General features: G+C 49.9%; 7 protein-coding genes across 7 annotated transcripts; 5 read left to right on the top strand and 2 right to left on the bottom strand.

Moving 5' to 3' along the window:
- Nucleotides 1–129: 129 nt before the first annotated feature.
- BO79DRAFT_152773 (uncharacterized protein) lies at nucleotides 130–2,444 on the bottom strand (the record flags this gene model as incomplete). The annotated part of the gene is made up of 4 exons (XM_025678697.1): nucleotides 130–1,216; nucleotides 1,265–1,674; nucleotides 1,723–2,200; nucleotides 2,278–2,444. The coding sequence occupies 4 exons, from the start codon at nucleotides 2,442–2,444 to the stop codon at nucleotides 130–132; spliced, it is 2,142 nt and encodes a 713-aa protein (XP_025537618.1).
- A 796-nt stretch (nucleotides 2,445–3,240) lies between these two features.
- On the top strand, nucleotides 3,241–5,450 carry BO79DRAFT_177102 (tyrosine--tRNA ligase MSY1). The gene is made up of 5 exons (XM_025679903.1): nucleotides 3,241–3,624; nucleotides 3,702–3,855; nucleotides 3,910–4,193; nucleotides 4,247–4,592; nucleotides 4,643–5,450. The coding sequence occupies exons 1-5, from the start codon at nucleotides 3,287–3,289 to the stop codon at nucleotides 5,357–5,359; spliced, it is 1,839 nt and encodes a 612-aa protein (XP_025537617.1). The 5' UTR covers nucleotides 3,241–3,286; the 3' UTR covers nucleotides 5,360–5,450.
- Nucleotides 5,451–5,909: 459 nt separating this feature from the next.
- On the top strand, nucleotides 5,910–10,011 carry BO79DRAFT_198836 (mismatch repair ATPase MSH6). Its single transcript, XM_025681375.1, has 5 exons — nucleotides 5,910–6,309; nucleotides 6,369–6,419; nucleotides 6,480–6,642; nucleotides 6,691–9,077; nucleotides 9,142–10,011. The coding sequence occupies exons 1-5, from the start codon at nucleotides 5,977–5,979 to the stop codon at nucleotides 9,838–9,840; spliced, it is 3,633 nt and encodes a 1,210-aa protein (XP_025537616.1). The 5' UTR covers nucleotides 5,910–5,976; the 3' UTR covers nucleotides 9,841–10,011.
- A 902-nt stretch (nucleotides 10,012–10,913) lies between these two features.
- BO79DRAFT_230422 (uncharacterized protein) lies at nucleotides 10,914–11,492 on the bottom strand (the record flags this gene model as incomplete). The annotated part of the gene is made up of 1 exon (XM_025684094.1): nucleotides 10,914–11,492. The coding sequence occupies one exon, from the start codon at nucleotides 11,490–11,492 to the stop codon at nucleotides 10,914–10,916; it is 579 nt and encodes a 192-aa protein (XP_025537615.1).
- A 516-nt stretch (nucleotides 11,493–12,008) lies between these two features.
- BO79DRAFT_152545 (uncharacterized protein) lies at nucleotides 12,009–12,781 on the top strand (the record flags this gene model as incomplete). Its single annotated transcript, XM_025678691.1, has 3 exons — nucleotides 12,009–12,117; nucleotides 12,265–12,635; nucleotides 12,719–12,781. 3 exons carry the CDS (start codon nucleotides 12,009–12,011, stop codon nucleotides 12,779–12,781), a joined length of 543 nt encoding a protein of 180 aa, XP_025537614.1.
- A 1,772-nt stretch (nucleotides 12,782–14,553) lies between these two features.
- BO79DRAFT_152770 (cell wall mannoprotein 1 family protein) lies at nucleotides 14,554–15,150 on the top strand (the record flags this gene model as incomplete). Its single annotated transcript, XM_025678696.1, has 1 exon — nucleotides 14,554–15,150. One exon carries the CDS (start codon nucleotides 14,554–14,556, stop codon nucleotides 15,148–15,150), a length of 597 nt encoding a protein of 198 aa, XP_025537613.1.
- A 2,056-nt stretch (nucleotides 15,151–17,206) lies between these two features.
- On the top strand, nucleotides 17,207–18,145 carry BO79DRAFT_152780 (ankyrin repeat domain-containing protein; the record flags this gene model as incomplete). The annotated part of the gene is made up of 1 exon (XM_025678698.1): nucleotides 17,207–18,145. One exon carries the CDS (start codon nucleotides 17,207–17,209, stop codon nucleotides 18,143–18,145), a length of 939 nt encoding a protein of 312 aa, XP_025537612.1.
- Between the last annotated feature and the right edge of the window lie 400 nt (nucleotides 18,146–18,545).

Here is an 18,545-nt window from a genome sequence, read left to right as displayed (position 1 = left end):
GTAGTATTGTTTTGTAAATGTTTGTTGGTCTGATCTGGCTATGTGATGTGACTTTGAGACTGGTGGCAGTATACATAAGCCCCGGTATAGTGGTGAAAGTAACGAGAGAATAAGTATATGGCACTTCTATTAGAGGGACACCTCACTTGGAAACGTCATTAGACACCCAGGGTCCAGCCAGGGGAGCGACATGTCAATGAACTCAGAAGAAAAGAGGTCATCTGCGAGTGGGAATTCGTCTCCTGCTTCACCGGCCATTGTCGCAAACCGGCTCAGAGTGTTCGGTAGTATATCTCCATATGTAGCGGGACTAGGATCCGCGCTTTGCATCTGCTCATCATTGTCCGATACCGACTTGGTCGCCTCTCCGGTCGACGACGGGTCCGCAAATAGAAACCTCAACGTGACCTCTGTATCGGGAAATGAAGCCCATAGTTTGGGAGAAGCGACAAGCTTCATGAGCCGGACGAACACCCTCTGGTCGATAACTTGTCTCAATCGTATAACGTCAGATAGCTCAACAAGGCGGCGCAGAACAACTAAGGCGTCGTGTCGTGTATCTGTGCATGTTCGCTCTAGGAGGTAGATGCCGAACAGAATCAATGCCTTTTCTTCAGCCACTTCAGCAGATGACCGGTGCTGGCGGAAACATATCAGATCCAGAGCCAGAAATATAGCAGCCGTGACAGTGGAGCATGTGGTTGCCCAGAACTTATGGAAATGGGGACATGGATCATGGTATCGCCGAGACAGAATGGCTTTCGCGCATGAAATACCGCTCTGCAGCACATCGTCTTCTGTAGTGGAGGTACTGCTGAGCAATTGGGGGATCACAGCGACGCACAGGTTTATGTGCCAGCAGTCTAAGCAATTGAAGATGAGGTAGCGTTGGACGTAGATCCATTCAGGTCCTTTTTTAATCTGAAGAATGGGTTCATCGGTCCCAGGGTAGGAGAGGTGGGGTGGAAAAGAAGCAGTGACAGCGTCGAGCTCCTCAAAGGAGGCTTGAACAGTTGCTGTCGTCCATTCTTTGATGGATCTGGCGTGATTCTGCATGGTGGCGGCGAGCTGGGCCATTGCTTTATGGTACTCATATGGGGATGGGACTTTCTCGCCAGTAGCTAAGGTGGAAGAAGTTTCCTTGTTATCTTCTGTTTCTAGCACGGTTGTGAAGGAGTCCGGGTGTATGGAAATTGGACGCGACCATACAGTCATCCTGAGCTTAGCTTAGTGAAATCCAACACGAAATGAGCAGACGACGTACCAGTCACAGATCACCAAGGTCCACCAAAGCCTGCGGTAAACGTTTTCATCTTCCCGAATGAGCCCTGTGTCTTTTACTGGTGAGGTATTTTGTCGCTCGTGACGTCCTCCGAGACGATCAATTCCAATCAAGCGGGCAATATTGACCGCAAGGCCGTGTAGAGTATATTCGCGACATGACTCGCCAAGATTCTTGTGTACGATATTCAAAATCGCCAGTGTCTGTACAGTCGAAATACTGGGCTTGCTCAAGTAGTTGGCATAGTTGAGCTCCTTCAGAGCGGCTTCGCACCAGGTACGGCATAGCTCCGTGGGTACTCTGCTTAGGAGCGATGGCTTGTAAGAAGGGAGCGACTCTTGGAGAAAGCGGACCCTGCAAATTTTGTCCTCTCCCATGAAATATACTCCTGTCTATCGAAAAATGAGCCTTGAGCTTTCTCTAGCCTGACGGGAACTTACGGCCAACACACTAAGATACACCGCAATCCAGGCATGGTTCCTTGGGCTGTCTAATCTGCTGTGGCTTAGGTGGTCCCAGAACGAAGAATGGTCAACCATAAATCCTGAAGCATCTAGAGCACAATGAACCCATCCGAAATGATCCAGAGAGAACCGCACAATCGTTTCGCTCCAATGCCGATCTGGTAATACATGTAGTAAGTGGTCGTCCCTTGGATGAATTGTGCTCCGGGGGACTTGTGACGCTTCCACCAAAAGTCCAAACGGTAGACTCTGAAAATCGTTCAGAATCTTGTCCGAAGATTGCGGATTTCCTGCAGCAGGAGATAGCCGGAAGATATCCGCCTCAAGTTTCAGCGTTTCAGGTCGAGAGAGTACGGATTCTAGCTGCCTAATGCGAGTTTTGAGACTGGTGTTCTCTCGCACAAGGCTCGATTCTGCGTCTGAATCATCGACTCGTGTCTCCTCGTCTACTGCACTATGTTTTGCATAAAATCAGTTTACTGGACCAAGCAGCAATTGGGCTTGAGACAGATAAGAATGTGGTGGGCTCACACGGTGACCTTGCCATGGACCCTGACAATCTCGCGCTTGCAGGCAACAGTATCACCGCGGCGGATGCACTCTTCGCATGGTATTTTCTTGGAGCATTTGATCTTTCTCCGAGCACATTGCATGCATGTTCGGGGGACTCGCTGGGTCTGTCGCATAGGTTGCGGCATGGCTAGACACATGTGACAACTACACAGTTGACATTTGGAAAGTAACCAGCCAGGTGCCACAATCCTTTATGCCATAAGAGAGAATGTAGCGACCACAGAAGGTTATATCCTGGCCGGGTGAGCTCGCCCGAACTCGGCCGAGGTGATTCCCATGCGCTGTGGTTCTTCGGCATTTCGGTTCCCCGCATTTTGGACCTGCAGCTAATACTTTCCGGGGCAAGCTTCCTGGGAACACTCTGCTGCATAGTGGCTTGACGGGATCTAATTGTTGGGTATCACACGATTTTGGGAGAATAAGCATATCATGTAACAATTCATGATGACGTTCTCAGGCCTTCTTAGTAGCCCTGGTGCTGTACAGTTTGTGGGGTCCGGTAGTTTTTTAGTGATGTGTGATATAGTAGCTGTCAAAATATATATCGGAATGCCACTGCATAATGAAATATGCTCGTGATCACTCGCGCTGGAGCAGTATGACAGCGTATAAGTAACTGCCCTGGTTAGCAAAGGCAAAGCTGGAAGCTGAGCTGCATGAGAGGCCAGTAAGGTAAGAGACTAGGATGTGGTTGCTTATATTGAATAGTCGACAACCAAATAATTGCAGGAGCGCATTGCTTAACTCCGCTTAGCTCCGGGTATTTCGGGCGAGGTTCTGCCAATCTAGGCGGTGTATATGGCGGTAGGGGACAATGAGCTCCGCGTCAACAATTCTCCGTCGCGGCGCAACTGATCGGCTTCTTATCGGAGGTAATTTTCCAGTTGAGTGATCTGCCATTCTCGCGCAATACCATAGCCAGTCAGTCACAAGCAGCCATTGGTTGACTTGTCTGCTATCTGGTATCATGAGGCCATACACAGGGGCTCTGCCGCGCGCGGTACGCCTTCATTGCCCGAAGACTTTACTACCACAGAAAACATTATGCGGCGCTCGCAACTATGCGCGGACCGCAGAAGCGTTGCGGATGAACCAGTCGCCCTCCAGCAGCATTCGCCCTATGCTGAGATGTCCAGCCTTCCAAATTGCATCGGATCAAAGACGTTGGATCTCGCGGAAGTATGTGCAGAAACAGTTGGAGGCCAAAAAGGAATGGAGTGACTTTGCGGACGAGATTGAAGCAGGAAAGAGGAAGAGCTTTGCACAACACCTTGAGGAGCGGGGACTTTTGCACGATGTTGTTGGGTAGGTGATTTCGAAACAATACACATCTATAAACTGGAAATGACGGTGGTTGGCTAATTGGACCCTCTAATCAACAGAGAACGAGAAACGTTAGACCGTCTCTTCACGCAACGGCGAGTTGGCATGTACGCTGGCGTGGATCCTACCGCCCCGTCTTTACACGTTGGTCATATGCTGCCGTTTATGATTCTGGCTTGGGGCTACGTATGGGGCTTGCCGGTCACATTTCTGGTCAGTCATATACGCATGGATGGGTAATAACTGAGCATGGCTAATATCTCGCAGCTTGGTGGTGCTACCGCTCGCTTCGGTGATCCAACAGGACGACTGAAAAGCCGGGATCAAGTTCACTCATCCGTTCGGAAAGCCAACATGGCGAGCATGCATATGCAGCTTAAGAAGCTGGGCCACAGCATTGATGTGTATGGCCGAAGACATGGCTACACCAATAAGTACTGGCGGCGTGCCCTTGTCAACAACAACACCTGGTGGAATTCGATGCCTGTCATAGAGTTGCTTAGAGACCTAGGCGTTCACACCCGCCTCGGACCTATGATGGGCCGGGATACGTAAGTTAACTCTTGCCCCAATTTTCGCCAGGGTGACGCTCACACGGACATAGGGTCAAAAACCGGCTGTCCAAGGGAGATGGAATGTCCTTTGCCGAGTTTACTTACCCCCTAATGCAGGCATGGGACTGGTGGGTACTCTTTAAGAAGGGTGTTCAGGTTCAGGTTGGCGGCTCGGACCAATACGGGAATATTCTCTTCGGCATGGACGCTGTGAAGTCGATCGGCAAGAACCAGACCGAACCTGAGGAACGACTTGACTTTAAAAATGAACTCGACAGGCCTATTGGTATCACGACTCCCTTGCTCACGGCTCCGTCTGGCGAGAAGTTTGGCAAATCTGCTGGGAACGCGGTCTGGCTCGACAAAGACATGACCTCTACTTTCGAGTTATACCAGGTATGAAGCATCACCTCAACAACTAGCATGGCCCAACTGATGGATGGCAGTTCTTCGTTCGCACACCGGATGACGTTGTCGAGCGCTACCTGAAGATGTTCACCTTTTTGCCGCTGCCCGAAATCGCTAAGATTATGGAGGAACAAAACAAGGATCCATCTAAGCGCGTGGCCCAGCATGCTCTTGCTTCAGAGTTTGTCGAGCTGATCCATGGCAAGGCGGAGGCTGATGCGGTCGCTCTCCAACATCGTCAGCTTTTCCGTCCACGGTTATCTACAGCAGAACCAAGCCCCCTGCCCCGGAAACCCGCGACCGGTGGTAGTCCCCAGTCACCAACGGCCGGCTTTGTTACCCCAGAATCTGGAAACCCCTATGCCCCCCAAACCAACTTTGCAAACATGCCCCAAGTCAACATCACTCTTCCGCGGTCTCTAGTGTACAATCAGACGCTCAACAAAGTCCTCTGGTCTGCAGGGCTTGTTGCTTCCAAGAGTGAAGGCCACCGTGCAATTGAGAACCGGGGTGCTTATGTCGGTAGTCGTCCGGGAGATAGCGGGCAAATGAGTGACGACCTTGCGTTCACTCCCATCAAGGTATGGCCCGCGGCGAAGACAGAGGAGTTCGTCATTGGAGACAAGCTCTTTTTGAAGATGGGCAAGTGGAAGTTTAAGATCGTGACCATTGTGAGCGATGAAGAATTCAGGGCGGCTGGATACACTGCGCCCGGGTGGGAGACGGAAGCGCCGGAAACCGGCAACAGCAATTAACGGCCCTCTGGCTGAGCTTGAAAGGCTCTGACTTGACCATACACTCCTCATTGTATTTTTAGACATGTATATATACCATGTATGCCAATTGTATCTGATGATCGACAATCCTACCTCAGCGTGTAGCCAAAAAGGAACAGTATCTTGACTAGCTTCGCGGTAGCTCTCTCGTTATACAGTGTGCTTAGCTGCCAGGCAGTGGCGGTGTTGACTGATCATGCAGGCCCTTTTGCCTGATTTCCATTTCTATTTGCAAGTGATTCTTGAACGCCCTTTCCATGCTACCACACGTCCAGTCGATGTATCAAATTTAAACTTCCGGTTTACCCCATACTCCGATCTCCACCGGGTTTCCATTGGGCGAGAGGCACCCGGGCTGTCAGTCTCGAAGCAGAAGGCGGCGGCAGAAATCCACTTAACGCGTCGACGCGTGACGCCCGTTTCTCGCTGCCCTCCCCAGGGACTGTCCAGTCCAGATTCACCCTGTCCGATGTCCATCCCCTCCGTTCGTTATTTCTAAAATCCATTGACCCTTTCAATGGGCCCATTTCTTTATTATAAAGCATGATATAAACTACCATCAATCTTACCCCTGATATATAACAATATACCCCATAATGGCTAGAGGAACCCCCGCCGCCTCCTCTCCCACGACTGCGACGCCGCCCACCGGAGCCTTGAAACGTTCCACGTCCAGCACCCAGAACATGAAAAACCAAAAGTCAATTCTTGGATTCTTTCAGAAGTCGTCTCCATCCACACCGTCCACTGCTCGTAATGCGGAGCCTGCTTCTTCTCCGGCGGAGAGGGTCTCAGAGCAGCGACGCGGAGGTGCGAAGGGCGCGGCGGAACGGAAGAAGAGCGTTCCCAAGTTCAAGCAGGAATTGGAGCCGGTGCCTAGTAGTGACCTGGTGATTCCAGAGGAGGATGAGCAGGGTGATAATACACAGGTGCGATTTGCAGACAGCGGTGTGTCATTGGTATTGACGACTAACACATGATGCTGCAGGAGAGTCCGAATGGCAAAGCCGAGATGAAGACGGCATCTCCATCGCGACGGGTAAGGATCTGAACCTTGGCATTCATTGACTTCAAATGTGCTGACTACTTACCCTTCCAGGCCAAGAAGCAGGTCAATTACGTCGAATCCGACTCCGAAGGCGAAGATGACGACGAGAAGATATTCCGCCCAAGTCGCAACAGCAGGAACAAGCGAAGAAAGATGTCTCCTGAAAGTGATGATGAGTTCAACGATGGCGGAGATGTGGGCTACTCCGATGATGGTGAGTTTTCGTTCCCACATCTTTGCATGCTATTCTGACTGGTATTAGAAATGGACGACTTCATCGTTGCAGACGATTCGGACGAGGAAGCGAAACCATCTAAGAAGCGCAAGAGACCGTCGACGCAACCGAAGAGCAAGTCCTCCTCTTTACCACCTGTATCGCCTGATGAGGACTTGGACCTGGACATACCAGATGCATCTGCCGGTACAGCTCTCAAGTGGACGTACGACCCAGAAAGCTCCGAGCCACGTCAGCCGCGCACAGCACTGGTTACTCCAAAGAAACCATCGGGAACTACGAAGCAGAAAGCACATGTGACGGAGCCTGAACAACGGTATGCCTGGCTTGCAAATATCCGAGACATTGACGGGCATCCTATCGGCCACCCTGAGTATGACCCTCGCACTCTATATATCCCACCATTGGCTTGGACCAAGTTCTCTCCATTTGAGAAGCAATACTGGGAGATTAAGCAGAAATTTTGGGATACTGTTGTCTTTTTCAAGAAGGGCAAGTTCTATGAGCTCTATGAGAATGATGCTACCATCGGACATCAATTGTTCGATCTAAAGCTTACTGATCGTGTGAACATGCGCATGGTTGGCGTTCCAGAGATGAGTTTGGATCACTGGGCCAACCAGTTCGTGGCCAAGGGGTTCAAGATCGCTCGTGTTGACCAAATTGAGTCGGCCCTGGGCAAGGAGATGCGCGAACGTGATGGTAAGAAGGGCGGGGGTAAAGAAGACAAAGTCATTAGAAGAGAACTGTCGTCAGTTCTCACGGCCGGTACCCTTGTGGAAGGCTCCATGCTGCAGGATGACATGTCTACGTACTGTGTTGCTATCAAGGAGGCTCTAATCGATGACAAGCCTGCCTTTGGTATCGCTTTTGTCGACACAGCAACCGGCCAATTTTTCCTATCGGAATTTGTGGACGATGTTGACATGACGAAGTTTGAAACTTTTGTCGCGCAAACCCGACCACAGGAGCTTCTTTTGGAAAAGTCTGCAGTGTCCCAGAAGGCTTTGCGCATCTTGAAGAATAACACTGGCCCGACTACGCTCTGGAATCATTTGAAGCCGGTGAAAGAGTTCTGGGAGGCTGACATTACGGTCAAGGAGCTCGATGCGAGCGAGTATTTCGTCTCACAGGACGATGATAACCTGCAAGCTTGGCCTGAAGCACTCCGAGAAGCCCGGGACAAAGAGTTGGTCATGTCTGCATTCGGCGCTTTGGTGCAGTACCTCCGACTCCTGAAGATTGACCGTGATTTGATCACCATTGGCAACTTCACTGCGTACGACCCGATCAAGAAGGCCACCAGCCTGGTGCTGGATGGTCAAACTCTTATCAACATGGAGATATTCTCCAACTCTTTCGATGGCGGCTCTGAGGGCACCTTGTTCCAGCTTTTGAATCGGTGTATCACACCTTTTGGTAAGCGCATGTTCAAGCAATGGGTATGCCACCCGCTTGTGGATGCAACTAAGATCAATGCTCGGTTGGATGCTGTGGATGCCCTCAATGCTGATCCTACTGTCCGGGACCAATTCTCGTCCCAGCTGACCAAAATGCCTGACCTGGAGCGACTCATCTCCCGTGTCCATGCTGCGAACTGTAAGGCCCAAGACTTCTTGCGCGTTCTGGAAGGATTTGAGCAGATTGAGTACACCATGAGTCTGCTCAAGGAAAGTGGCTCAGCAGGAGAAGGTGTCATTGGGCAGTTGATTAGCGGAATGCCTGACTTGAACGACCTACTCGAGTACTGGAAGACTGCTTTTGATCGTTCCAAGGCGAGAGAGAACGGAATCTTGGTACCGAAGCCCGGCGTTGAGGAAGACTTTGACAGCTCCCAGGAGAACATTGAGCAAATCCACCGCGACCTTGAGAGCCTCCTGAAGCGTGTACGCAAAGAGCTTGGATCTTCCGCCATTATCTACAAGGACAATGGCAAAGAGATTTACCAATTAGAGGTGCCGATCAAAGTCAAGAACATTCCAAAGAACTGGGATCAAATGTCTGCTACGAAACAAGTCAAGCGCTACTACTTCCCGGAGCTGCGCAAGCTCATCCGTCAGTTGCAGGAGGCCCAAGAAACCCACAGTCAGATCGTCAAGGAAGTCGCTGGCCGATTCTATGCACGATTTGACGAAAACTACACCACCTGGCTTGCTGCCGTCCGCATTGTAGCCCAGCTTGACTGTCTCATCAGTTTAGCCAAGGCCTCATCCTCTCTCGGCCAGCCCAGCTGCCGGCCCGTCTTTGTGGACGACGAACGAAGCGTTCTCGAGTTCGAGGAGTTGCGCCATCCATGCCTGATCTCCTCGGTGGGCGACTTCATCCCTAACGACGTCCAGCTCGGAGGCACCCATGCGAACATTGACCTCCTCACCGGAGCCAACGCAGCCGGAAAGTCCACCGTCCTCCGAATGGTGAGCAAGCTCTTTCCCTTCCATATCTTCTGTAAAATATTCAGACTAACGCTGCAATTTCTAGACCTGTGTCGCCGTCATCATGGCCCAAATCGGTTGCTACCTCCCCTGCCAATCCGCGCGCCTCACCCCAGTGGACCGAATCATGTCCCGTCTAGGCGCAAACGACAACATCTTCGCCGCCCAGTCGACCTTCTTCGTCGAGCTCTCTGAGACCAAGAAGATTCTCTCTGAAGCCACACCCCGCTCGCTCGTCATCCTCGACGAACTGGGCCGCGGTACCAGCTCCTACGACGGTGTGGCAGTCGCCCAAGCCGTGCTGCACCACGTGGCCACGCACATCGGCGCTCTCGGCTTCTTTGCAACCCACTACCACTCCCTTGCTGCTGAGTTCGAGGGACATCCTGAAATCGCACCAAAGCGAATGCGCATCCACGTTGATGATGAGGAACGCCGCGTCACGTTCTTGTATAAGCTTGAAGATGGTGTTGCAGAGGGTAGTTTCGGTATGCACTGTGCGGCGATGTGTGGCATTCCGGACAAGGTTATTGAGCGGGCCGAGGTGGCTGCTAAGCAGTGGGAGCATACGAGTCGGTTGAAGGAGAGTTTGGAGAGGAGGAAGGGGGGTGGATTGGTGGGCATGGGATGGTGGAGTGATGTTGCTTGGGCGTTGCGGGACACGATGGCTGAGAGTGAGGAGGGTGCCCAGGAGGTGAGTGATCGCAGTTTGGAGGTGTTGAGGAAGGCGATTGAGGCTTTGTGAGGGGGTGCAGGGTTTCTTCCGGGTTATTGAAAGGCATACATGCCTACATAGATGCTATCTTCTGTTTTTGTTATCCTTATGAGTAAGGACCGGGTGTTAAAATTAGGGCTATGTTTCGAAAAGTGAGGATATAATTGGGCTTTAGTTGTTAATCTGAGGTATTGAAATCGGATACGTGCTACAAAACCAATATCCATAAAGGCTGCATATGTAGTAACTCCTGTTGACAGCTATTTTTCGAAGCATTGCCGGCTCTCGCCTACTACTACTTAATATCATGTACTTGGGAGAGTTGAAGGTGGAAATTAATATCGATATAATCCTTCCAAGAAACTATGACTGCTCGTGATGATGGATACTCCAGTTCCTTCCCTTTGGAGAGAGATACCCATCCAACTCAAGAACAGAACCATACCAAGTAAAAATACCCAAGGTTATCAGATTATTGCATTGTCCTAGATCTGCATGCCTTGAAGGGTGAGGGGAACCCATGCGGCAGATGAGTCCAGCTGGACGAAAGACGAACCCAATAACTGTCTGCCCCATTTCCAAAATAACCCTAAAAATAGATAGAGAGGAAAGAAGACAAATACCACCTATTTCGAAACCTGCTCACATGTAAACACAACTACTGGTCATTGCTCACCTCCCTCTGTTGGAACTGCAGATCATATTCAACCTTCACAGCCCATATATCATGCGGGCCTATGTTACTACCTTCATCAGTGCTTATTTAAAAGGTATAGTATATCTGGCATCTTCCTCAAGAGCCGTATCATTCGAAAATATGGCCCCAGAGTCTTTCAGACGACAGCCCGCCCTAACCCATTGACAGCGATTCATATATTGTATTATCGTCGTGTGCTCAGTCATGTTCCCCTAATGATATTGAACACCGAAAGAATTGACAATTATGTCTCTTGACTCATGAAGGAAACCAAAACAGATGGACAAAAGCAGAAAGCAGGCGTAGTTGAGCCAAATCGAGACACAGATACTCGAGCGACAGTAAAAATGGGGTAATAACCTTCGATAAGAGAACAAATCGAAGGTAGCGGCATTAGAACAAGTATTCATTCACGCCGAGGCCTCTTCAAAAGAGGAGAATCCAGAGCGTTTATCTCGGCACGCCATAAAGCTGCTCGAAGCTTAGGATCTTTCTTAACTGCTCCCTTGCGAAGGGTTTCGAGGCGTAACTTGAAAACTTCCAAAAAGAATTCCAGGTCCTCAACAGCATCGGCGACAAAGTCGTCGTTTCGCCATTGGTCCAGAGTCACCGGCCAGCGGAGAACTTTGCCCCCTGGCATTCCTGTCGATCTGATCTTGGCTAGAGCCTTTTCGAGAGGGGCGGGAATAGAGGTCAGGTCGATAACCGAACCGTGACGGCGCTGAACTTCATCTACAGGAGCCGTATTCGAATCGGTTTCTCCTCCAATTTCTTCCTCTTGCGCTTCTATAGCAGTGTAGGGTTCGATGAAGAGCTGCTCTTCAAATTCAGTAGTCGTGTTCCTCCCAAGGGCCATGATCTGGTCCCTTATCTCTCGCTCCATCAGGCCAACAGTGACACTGCTGGATGTCTCAATGGTATCGGACGATTCATGTCCATCTACATGAGCCCCTTGGATAGGGCGTCTGTTCGTGTTGTTGGGCATCGCGTTGGTTCAATGGCGATTATGTAGGTAAATGCGCGAATTTAACAATTACGATGGAGGCTGCAGGACTTCGAACTGTTGGTCCGCAGATGTTCTTTCCAAGAGTTGATTGGATGAATCCAGGCCAAAGTCTTGTGATGAGCTGAATATATGATAAGTATGGTGCTTCTATGATGACAGGGGCTTGCTTTTGTCACTCACCTGGGATGCCAATAGGTCCAACAGTCAAGTTCTGTTGTGCAGAAAGGGTGACGATGAAGAGGAAGAAAGCAAACTACATGACTGATACTTATGGCTGACCCGCCGGTGCTAGAGAATCCTTCACACGTACAAATGAACGACTAATCGATCTATCACCAGGGCGATATTCACATCTACTGTCAAGAAAAGGCTTTGACGAGCAGATTCTCCTGTGCAGCTCCTCACTTCTTCCTCCCAACCTTCCTCTCTCTCGAAAATTGTATTCATTTCCAACCACAAATACCTCATCTGATAGCATTTTATCCATATTATATCATGGGCGAGAATATTGAGGCTGTTGATGCACGTTTCAAGATTATAGCTGAGAATCTGCGTCTGGCTATGTGCGCCGCTCCCGAACTTGACATGGCATTTGAACCAGAGCGTGCAGGCAGGAGCAACTCAGTCACCATGATCCCAACCGTCCCAGCTGAATCTCCTGGTGAGCCAACCTGTGAACCAACGTTCTCTGTGCTACAATTACCAGGGGCTCGTTCCTCTACAGAAAACCCTCAACGACGTCCCCAGGAAGTATTCGGCTTCACTCCGGATCACCTTGATGTGCTTCAAAGCGATCTCGCGGAGCTTCGAGCTTCGCTCGCAGCCATCGGTTCAATTGCGCATTCTTCCGATGAAATCAAATTGTTGAAGCAACTGGTCAAGAAATTGCAGGAAGATTGTCTTCGCGCCCAAGAGGATCGGGTATCCGCTTTGTTGGAGTGTGCGAAACTGCAGAAGGAGCGTAACGACGTATGCCGTGATGCGATTGAGAAGATTGAGGCACTCCGAAAAGAGAATAGAAGGTTGAAATTGGATCTTGCCAATTTAAAACACAAGCAAGATAAAGAGGTGGAAAAGGGCAACAAAAACCGGATTGGCAAGGAGGGTAGGTCCAAGAAACGCGTACGTTTCGAACTAGATACCTGTCCGGAGGAACCAAAAGCACAACAACCTTCGTTGGACCCGGACGAGACTCGTGATCCCAGACTTGCACGCCCATTGGCAAGGCCGCCGCTACATCGCTCTCCCCTAATTTGGGATCCAGATAACGGCCCACAGGAGCCGTCACCAGCACGATACTCGTCGCCCCAAATATGACCGCAGCGGCCTTCGAAGGGCGCCAATCAATCATGACCCCGAAAGTCGGACAAGGATCCATATCACCACTTGAATGAATCTGTGTAGATGTGTGCCTTAGTGATATGCGCGACTTTGATTGGGCTTGGTATGGGTCTCGTCCAGGGAGCATGCGTGTGGACATTTTCGTGAGGCGAACTGGTTTTCTGCACTATACACCAGCCCCCGTAGCGTATCATGTTATTTATGATGATGTAGCTAGCTGCGACCTAGGAAAAAAAAATAAATAAAAAATAAAAAAAAAAGAAAGAAAGAAAGAAAGAAAGAAAGAAAGAAAAGAAAACGGAATAACCCCCAAATTCCATTTTTGATTGAACTTCTGATATTAGACCCTAGGGTATGGATGATGAGGCATATTGAGAATGCCAGACTGTGGGAGCAGAAAATGGTATTCAGTCAAGACACTGATGCTTCTTCTGATATAGCAGTAGTAGCTACTTGAAGTAAACGGCACTGTCTAACACAGCCAACTATCATATACAAGCTTGAAATGTTGCAGTATTAGCAAGCGATAATGTAGTGGAAATTGTGAATTCTCACATGTAGGTTTCTCACATGCCAAAAATAACAATGTACGTTCAACATACTTTGCTCTATTCGTAAATGCAATCATAAACAATATACAAAGTATCTAGATTCTCTCATTGTCGAGCAGAAGGCGAATTGAAGACCGAGCCTTCCATTAAAGACACAAGCGATCATGTCGAACAAGCCCAGCAATTGTAAACATAACCATCAGCCCGGCCAGACCTAATAACACTGCTACCCTTTCTAATCCCGCTCATCTCATCCTCTTTCCAGCTTCCCTTCTCCAATGTTTCCGCCCCGTGGCTTAGCATTGTATGAGGCGTAGCGTGCCAGTGTAGCACGAGCCCGTTGAACACACTCTGATACAATCCGGAGTCCTGATCGGCAGTAATGAAGTTCAAGTCCTCCAGAAAGGCCGCCTGGTAGTGATTGGATCAAAGGTGATCCCGCAATTGCCCTGCCCTGCGATGAAGCCGCTAGGAGAACGATGTAACAATCTCATAATTGGTTTTGGTCAAAGCTCCCAACAAACCCAAACCCCTACGGATCAAATTGAGTGTAGAATCGCAAACTCCACCTCATGAAACCATTCGACCTGGTTGGTCGGCTCATAACTTGGCGGTTGATCCCGAGCTCCGCAAAATAAACTCCCGCGATGATGAGCGAACCAAAAATTCAGGACCACGGTTGAAGCAAAAGGTTAAATTATAAATAAAGATCGACATAGCGTGTGATCCTCATGAACACCCCCGTGGGACAGGGTTCTGTATTAACATTTAAAGTTCGACTAAGCAAACGGAAACGCTTCAAAACACCCGCTTTTTGGGTCTCTGCTTCAACTTCCCCGGAAATTCAGCCATTTTCTAACCGTTCGTGATCCAGTCCCTGTAAATCACTGACAATTCAGGGGTTTGCACATCGTCATTTGCTGGAAACAGACCTACTATTCAGGTTTTGCACGCAAAGTATCATCATGGTGTCGTTCTTTTGCCGGTTTTTGAATGTACTCTCTTCACGAGGACATACTAGCCAGAGAGCTATATAAAGTCGCTCAATTGTCCTTCAATCATCTCTATCATCATCAGCAGCAATCAGCAAACATCACTCTACTATCAATACTCAATTCAATCCAAATCCCCATACCTCAACCATCATCATGAAGCTCTCCATCGTCTCCATCCTCACCCTCGGCCTCGCCGCCGGCTCCCTCGCTGCGCCCACCGCGGTTCAGGAGCGCGACCTCCCCACCGTCACCGGCGTCCTCTCCAGCATCGGCACCAAGGTCGACGCCCTGGGCTCTGCCATCCAAGCTTACAACGGTGGCGACGTCGCCAAGGTCCAGCAAGCCTCCGACACTCTCGTGACGGCCATCAACAACGGCAACACCAAGGTCAGCAGCACGGCCGCCCTTAGCAGCGGCGACGCGCTGGGACTCCCCGGCCCCGTCAACGACCTCAAGGACAAGATCACCACCGTCATCAACAAGCTCGACGGCAAGAAGAGTCTCATCGTCAAGGCCGGCAAGGGCACGCAGACCTACAACGACCTGACTCAGCAGAAGGCTGCCGCCAAGAAGCTGTCCGACACGATTGTCTCCAAGGTCCCGGAGAACCTCCAGAGCCTGGCTGGCTCCATCGCTGGCGGTATCTCCGACGCCATCGACACCGGTGTGAAGGACTTTGCCGATCAGGCCCCCAAGGGCTCCAAGCGTGAGGAGGCAGCCCCTCTTGTTGATGCTGCTATTGCGGTTTAAGGTGATGCCTCTGGGGAGGGGTGTGGATCTGCTGCGCAGGTCATACACAGTTGTTTGCGGTCTCGCTGGATACATTTGAAGTTATCGGGATAGCTATTGTGTGCGGAGGATCAATGTGGAGTAGTGGATTCTTTATAGTTGAATTGAATTATTGCTTATATATTAGTGCTTTCCAGTGTAGCCTGATCTAGGAAGGATCCGACGTAGCATAGCTCGTAGTTTAATAGCCCTCAGTTCATGTCTGCGGGAGAAACTATATAAATCAGCCAGCAGGTAGGACTATTTTACGTTTATGTACATAAAGGTGGAATGGGACCAGCCAGATTCAGTAGCTATTCGTCTTTAAGATTAGCATAAGAGCAAATCTATACTTTGATATCTCTTTCGATATTAGACCATTTATAATATTAGAAATTAGTGAAGCTGTCAATTGGATAGGATGACATTTACAACTTAACAATTGCGATGAATATGGGTGGGACTTAAGTCGCGTGTATATCTAATTGGTTGAGTCGAGTCAAATGAAGCCTGTGGCCGATGATCCCGAAAGGTATGCGGGGCGTACCTGTATTTGTGAGAATAGAGAAATTGGCAAGGTGATCATTGATATTGACTGTGCCCCGGTAATGACAATTTCTCAACTCACGCAAAATGAACCACACAGCCAAGACATATCTTTGCTTGTTCATGGAATCGGTAGAAGTTACAGGATTTAAATGTAGTTATTATGAAGCCCATAAAGAACTGTCTCAGGCGGTATTCTGTATGCAGCATACAATCGACGGTGAGGCTCTGGAGGGATGTTCAGCAGTCGATAATCATGGCCGAGTCCAGGCAGCAAATGCTCTCGGCCGCCAGGTAACCACATCTTCTACAATCTATGCATGAGGATGGGGTATGATGCAGTTGACGTATCACAGGGCAGGCACCAGGGAGCCGTTGCCTAACCGTTGCACGCCCTTGCGTCTCGAGCAAAGCTATATAGATCGATCAGAGCACACCTCAAGAACACCATCATGATCAGGCTGAGCTTCTAAGAGCAAGGCATCAGAACATCCGTTTACTACGCATTTATTGCCATCCATTGATCGCCTCGCCAAATCCAGTTTCGACCCTGTTGGCCAAGGTGAATCAGCTCACCGTTCGGCGGCAGGAGAATGGCAGGTGGAAGAACGATGCCGAAGATAGTGAAAGTCGGCTCGCCCTGGCAATGGTCTGTCTGTTAGGGGAAGAGGACACCGTGTCTGATCTTCTGGCCAAACGACGGAGGATCAGAGCCATGGATGGCAGCAGTAGCTATGCGGAAACTCTTATAATTGCTTCAGAGTACAAGAACGCCCTCAACAGCATTTTTGCCTCCAAACGGGACCAGTGGAAAGCTAAAAGGACTATTGGTGGACGTACGCCACTTTGCTGTGCTGCAGAGGGTGGTAACGCGAACATAGTTCGCATGTTGTTGGAGAACGGCGAGGACGTGAACGAGACAGATGCAGATGGTGGCAGGTGCGTCCCGCTGCATTGGGCCGCCTACGACGAGAACCTGGAGGCATTAGGGCTTTTGTTGAAGCATCAGGCCAATATCGAAGCGGTCAATGCTGACGGACATACGCCGCTTGCTCTCGCAGCCCGGACCTACCAAGTGGCGGCAGTCAACCTGTTGCTCGAAAAGTACAATCCCAACGTCAATTCGATGGATGACCGTGGGTTCACGCCGCTATATACACTCGTTAAGACAAAGCCCAAAAATTCGCGGGAAGCTGAGGCGCGGCGGAAAATCATGAGTCGTCTCATCGAAGGAGGAGCGGACGTGGAGGCCCGATTAGGATTATATGGCCCTACTGCTTTGCATAGCGCTGCACTCAACTGTTGCTTTGAGGATGCAGCCATGTTGCTGGAGAATGGAGCTGACGTCAATGTCAGTACTCGTGATGGATTGTCACCCCTAGCCTGCGCCGCAATACAAGGCAACCTGGAAATGGTGAAATTATTTATGGACCACAATGCGAAAGTTGATGAGCCGGGCGTACAAAACATGACACCTTTGGAGATGGTAATAATGGCTCAACACGATTGGTGGGAATGTGGAATAAAAGTTGATAACACGTTCCGGCCACATATCATCGAGCTTTTCCTGCAACGCAAGCCCGACTTACTCCTGCAAAAATCTAAGTGTAATCTTTTCTTGGAAGGGACCATCATCACGGGAATGGCTATCTATCAGGGTACTCCGGAAATGGTGAAGATATTGTTACGCTATCCGGGCAGCGATGTCGAGCAAGGCGTCCTCCGTATGCCACTTCTGTGTTGGGCTGCGTTCCAGGGCGAAGCGGACATGGTCGCAATGCTGATAGAGCAGGGTACTTCCCTTCAGGGGATTGACGGCCGCTACGGGCGAAACGCGCTTTCCTGGGCAGTCATTAAGGGCCACCAAGGCGTGTTCGCCCATTTACTGCACACTCCCGGTTTCGGGTTGGATGACGTTGATCAACAAGGTCGGTCGGCGCTCTTCCACGCGGCAGTCGCTGGCCATGAAGACATGTTCGAAGAACTTAGATCCCGGGGCTGCGCCGTGCATCGTCCTGACCAATTTGGCTTCACTCCCCTAATTGTAGCGGTTCAGCACAGACGGGAGAATGTCATCCAGAAGATCCTTGAGAACCATCCGCTAACACAGGAGCCCCGGGACCGCTTTGGTCGCAGTCTGTCGTGGTGGATGCGCTCGACTGGAAATGATGCCTTGCGAGAAGTCATCGTCGGCTACGGCATGCAACTTGGGGGGCTTAGTCCGATAGAAGAAATCCGTTCATTTCTTCATTATGAGTCGAATCGGTCGAAACAGCCTTGCGATGTCTGTACGCTTGGTCTCAATCGAGGTGACAGAGGCATTGAATGTGGTTCGGGGTGCAGGAAATATCGGATTTGCCACATATGCCGTCAGTTTGGTGCGAGCAGTGAGGACTTTGAGGGATCGGAATCTGAGGGATCCACTGAATAGTATGTGTTTACTGTCAGGAGCTGATTGTAGTTCAGTGAACAGGTGAATTTCTCTACTTTGTTCACCTGTTCATTTAAAGTATATCCGGTAGAGTATGTCAGATTAGTTTCGAATCGTAATCAAGTTAGATCACTATTGTCAATAGTAGAGCTAAGGTTGTGTAGAACAGTTAGGAATGAATCCAACTCATTCTGTGATTGATTCTAGAAGGAGTATCCATAATAAGTCCCGGTCACCTACAGATAGCTACACATAGGCGATCATTAAATACAACGAAATAAGCAATAGGAAACTCCTAGAAAGTCAATCTTGATAAAGAGTAGCCCGTCGCAAAACGCCAGACTTAGTAGAGGTATACCCTTAGTGGTACTAGTAGGGCAGACCAGCTCAACGACTGGTC

This window comes from Aspergillus costaricaensis, assembly GCF_003184835.1.
Source record: "Aspergillus costaricaensis CBS 115574 unplaced genomic scaffold BO79scaffold_24, whole genome shotgun sequence".
Taxonomy (NCBI): domain Eukaryota; kingdom Fungi; phylum Ascomycota; class Eurotiomycetes; order Eurotiales; family Aspergillaceae; genus Aspergillus; species Aspergillus costaricensis.
This window is presented reverse-complemented; position numbering and strand designations above follow the sequence as displayed.

What these genes read in the sequence shown, in the direction of transcription:
- BO79DRAFT_177102 (XM_025679903.1), top strand. Translation starts at nt 3,287, where the DNA reads ATGAGGCCATACACAGGGGCTCTGCCGCGCGCGGTACGCCTTCATTGC. An exon ending in CCTATGATGGGCCGGGATAC is followed by an intron (nt 4,194 to 4,246) that starts GTAAGTTAACTC and finishes ACACGGACATAG; the next exon opens with GGTCAAAAACCGGCTGTCCA. An exon ending in CTACTTTCGAGTTATACCAG is followed by an intron (nt 4,593 to 4,642) that starts GTATGAAGCATC and finishes GATGGATGGCAG; the next exon opens with TTCTTCGTTCGCACACCGGA.
- BO79DRAFT_198836 (XM_025681375.1), top strand. Translation starts at nt 5,977, where the DNA reads ATGGCTAGAGGAACCCCCGCCGCCTCCTCTCCCACGACTGCGACGCCG. An exon ending in AGCAGGGTGATAATACACAG is followed by an intron (nt 6,310 to 6,368) that starts GTGCGATTTGCA and finishes ATGATGCTGCAG; the next exon opens with GAGAGTCCGAATGGCAAAGC. An exon ending in TGTGGGCTACTCCGATGATG is followed by an intron (nt 6,643 to 6,690) that starts GTGAGTTTTCGT and finishes GACTGGTATTAG; the next exon opens with AAATGGACGACTTCATCGTT.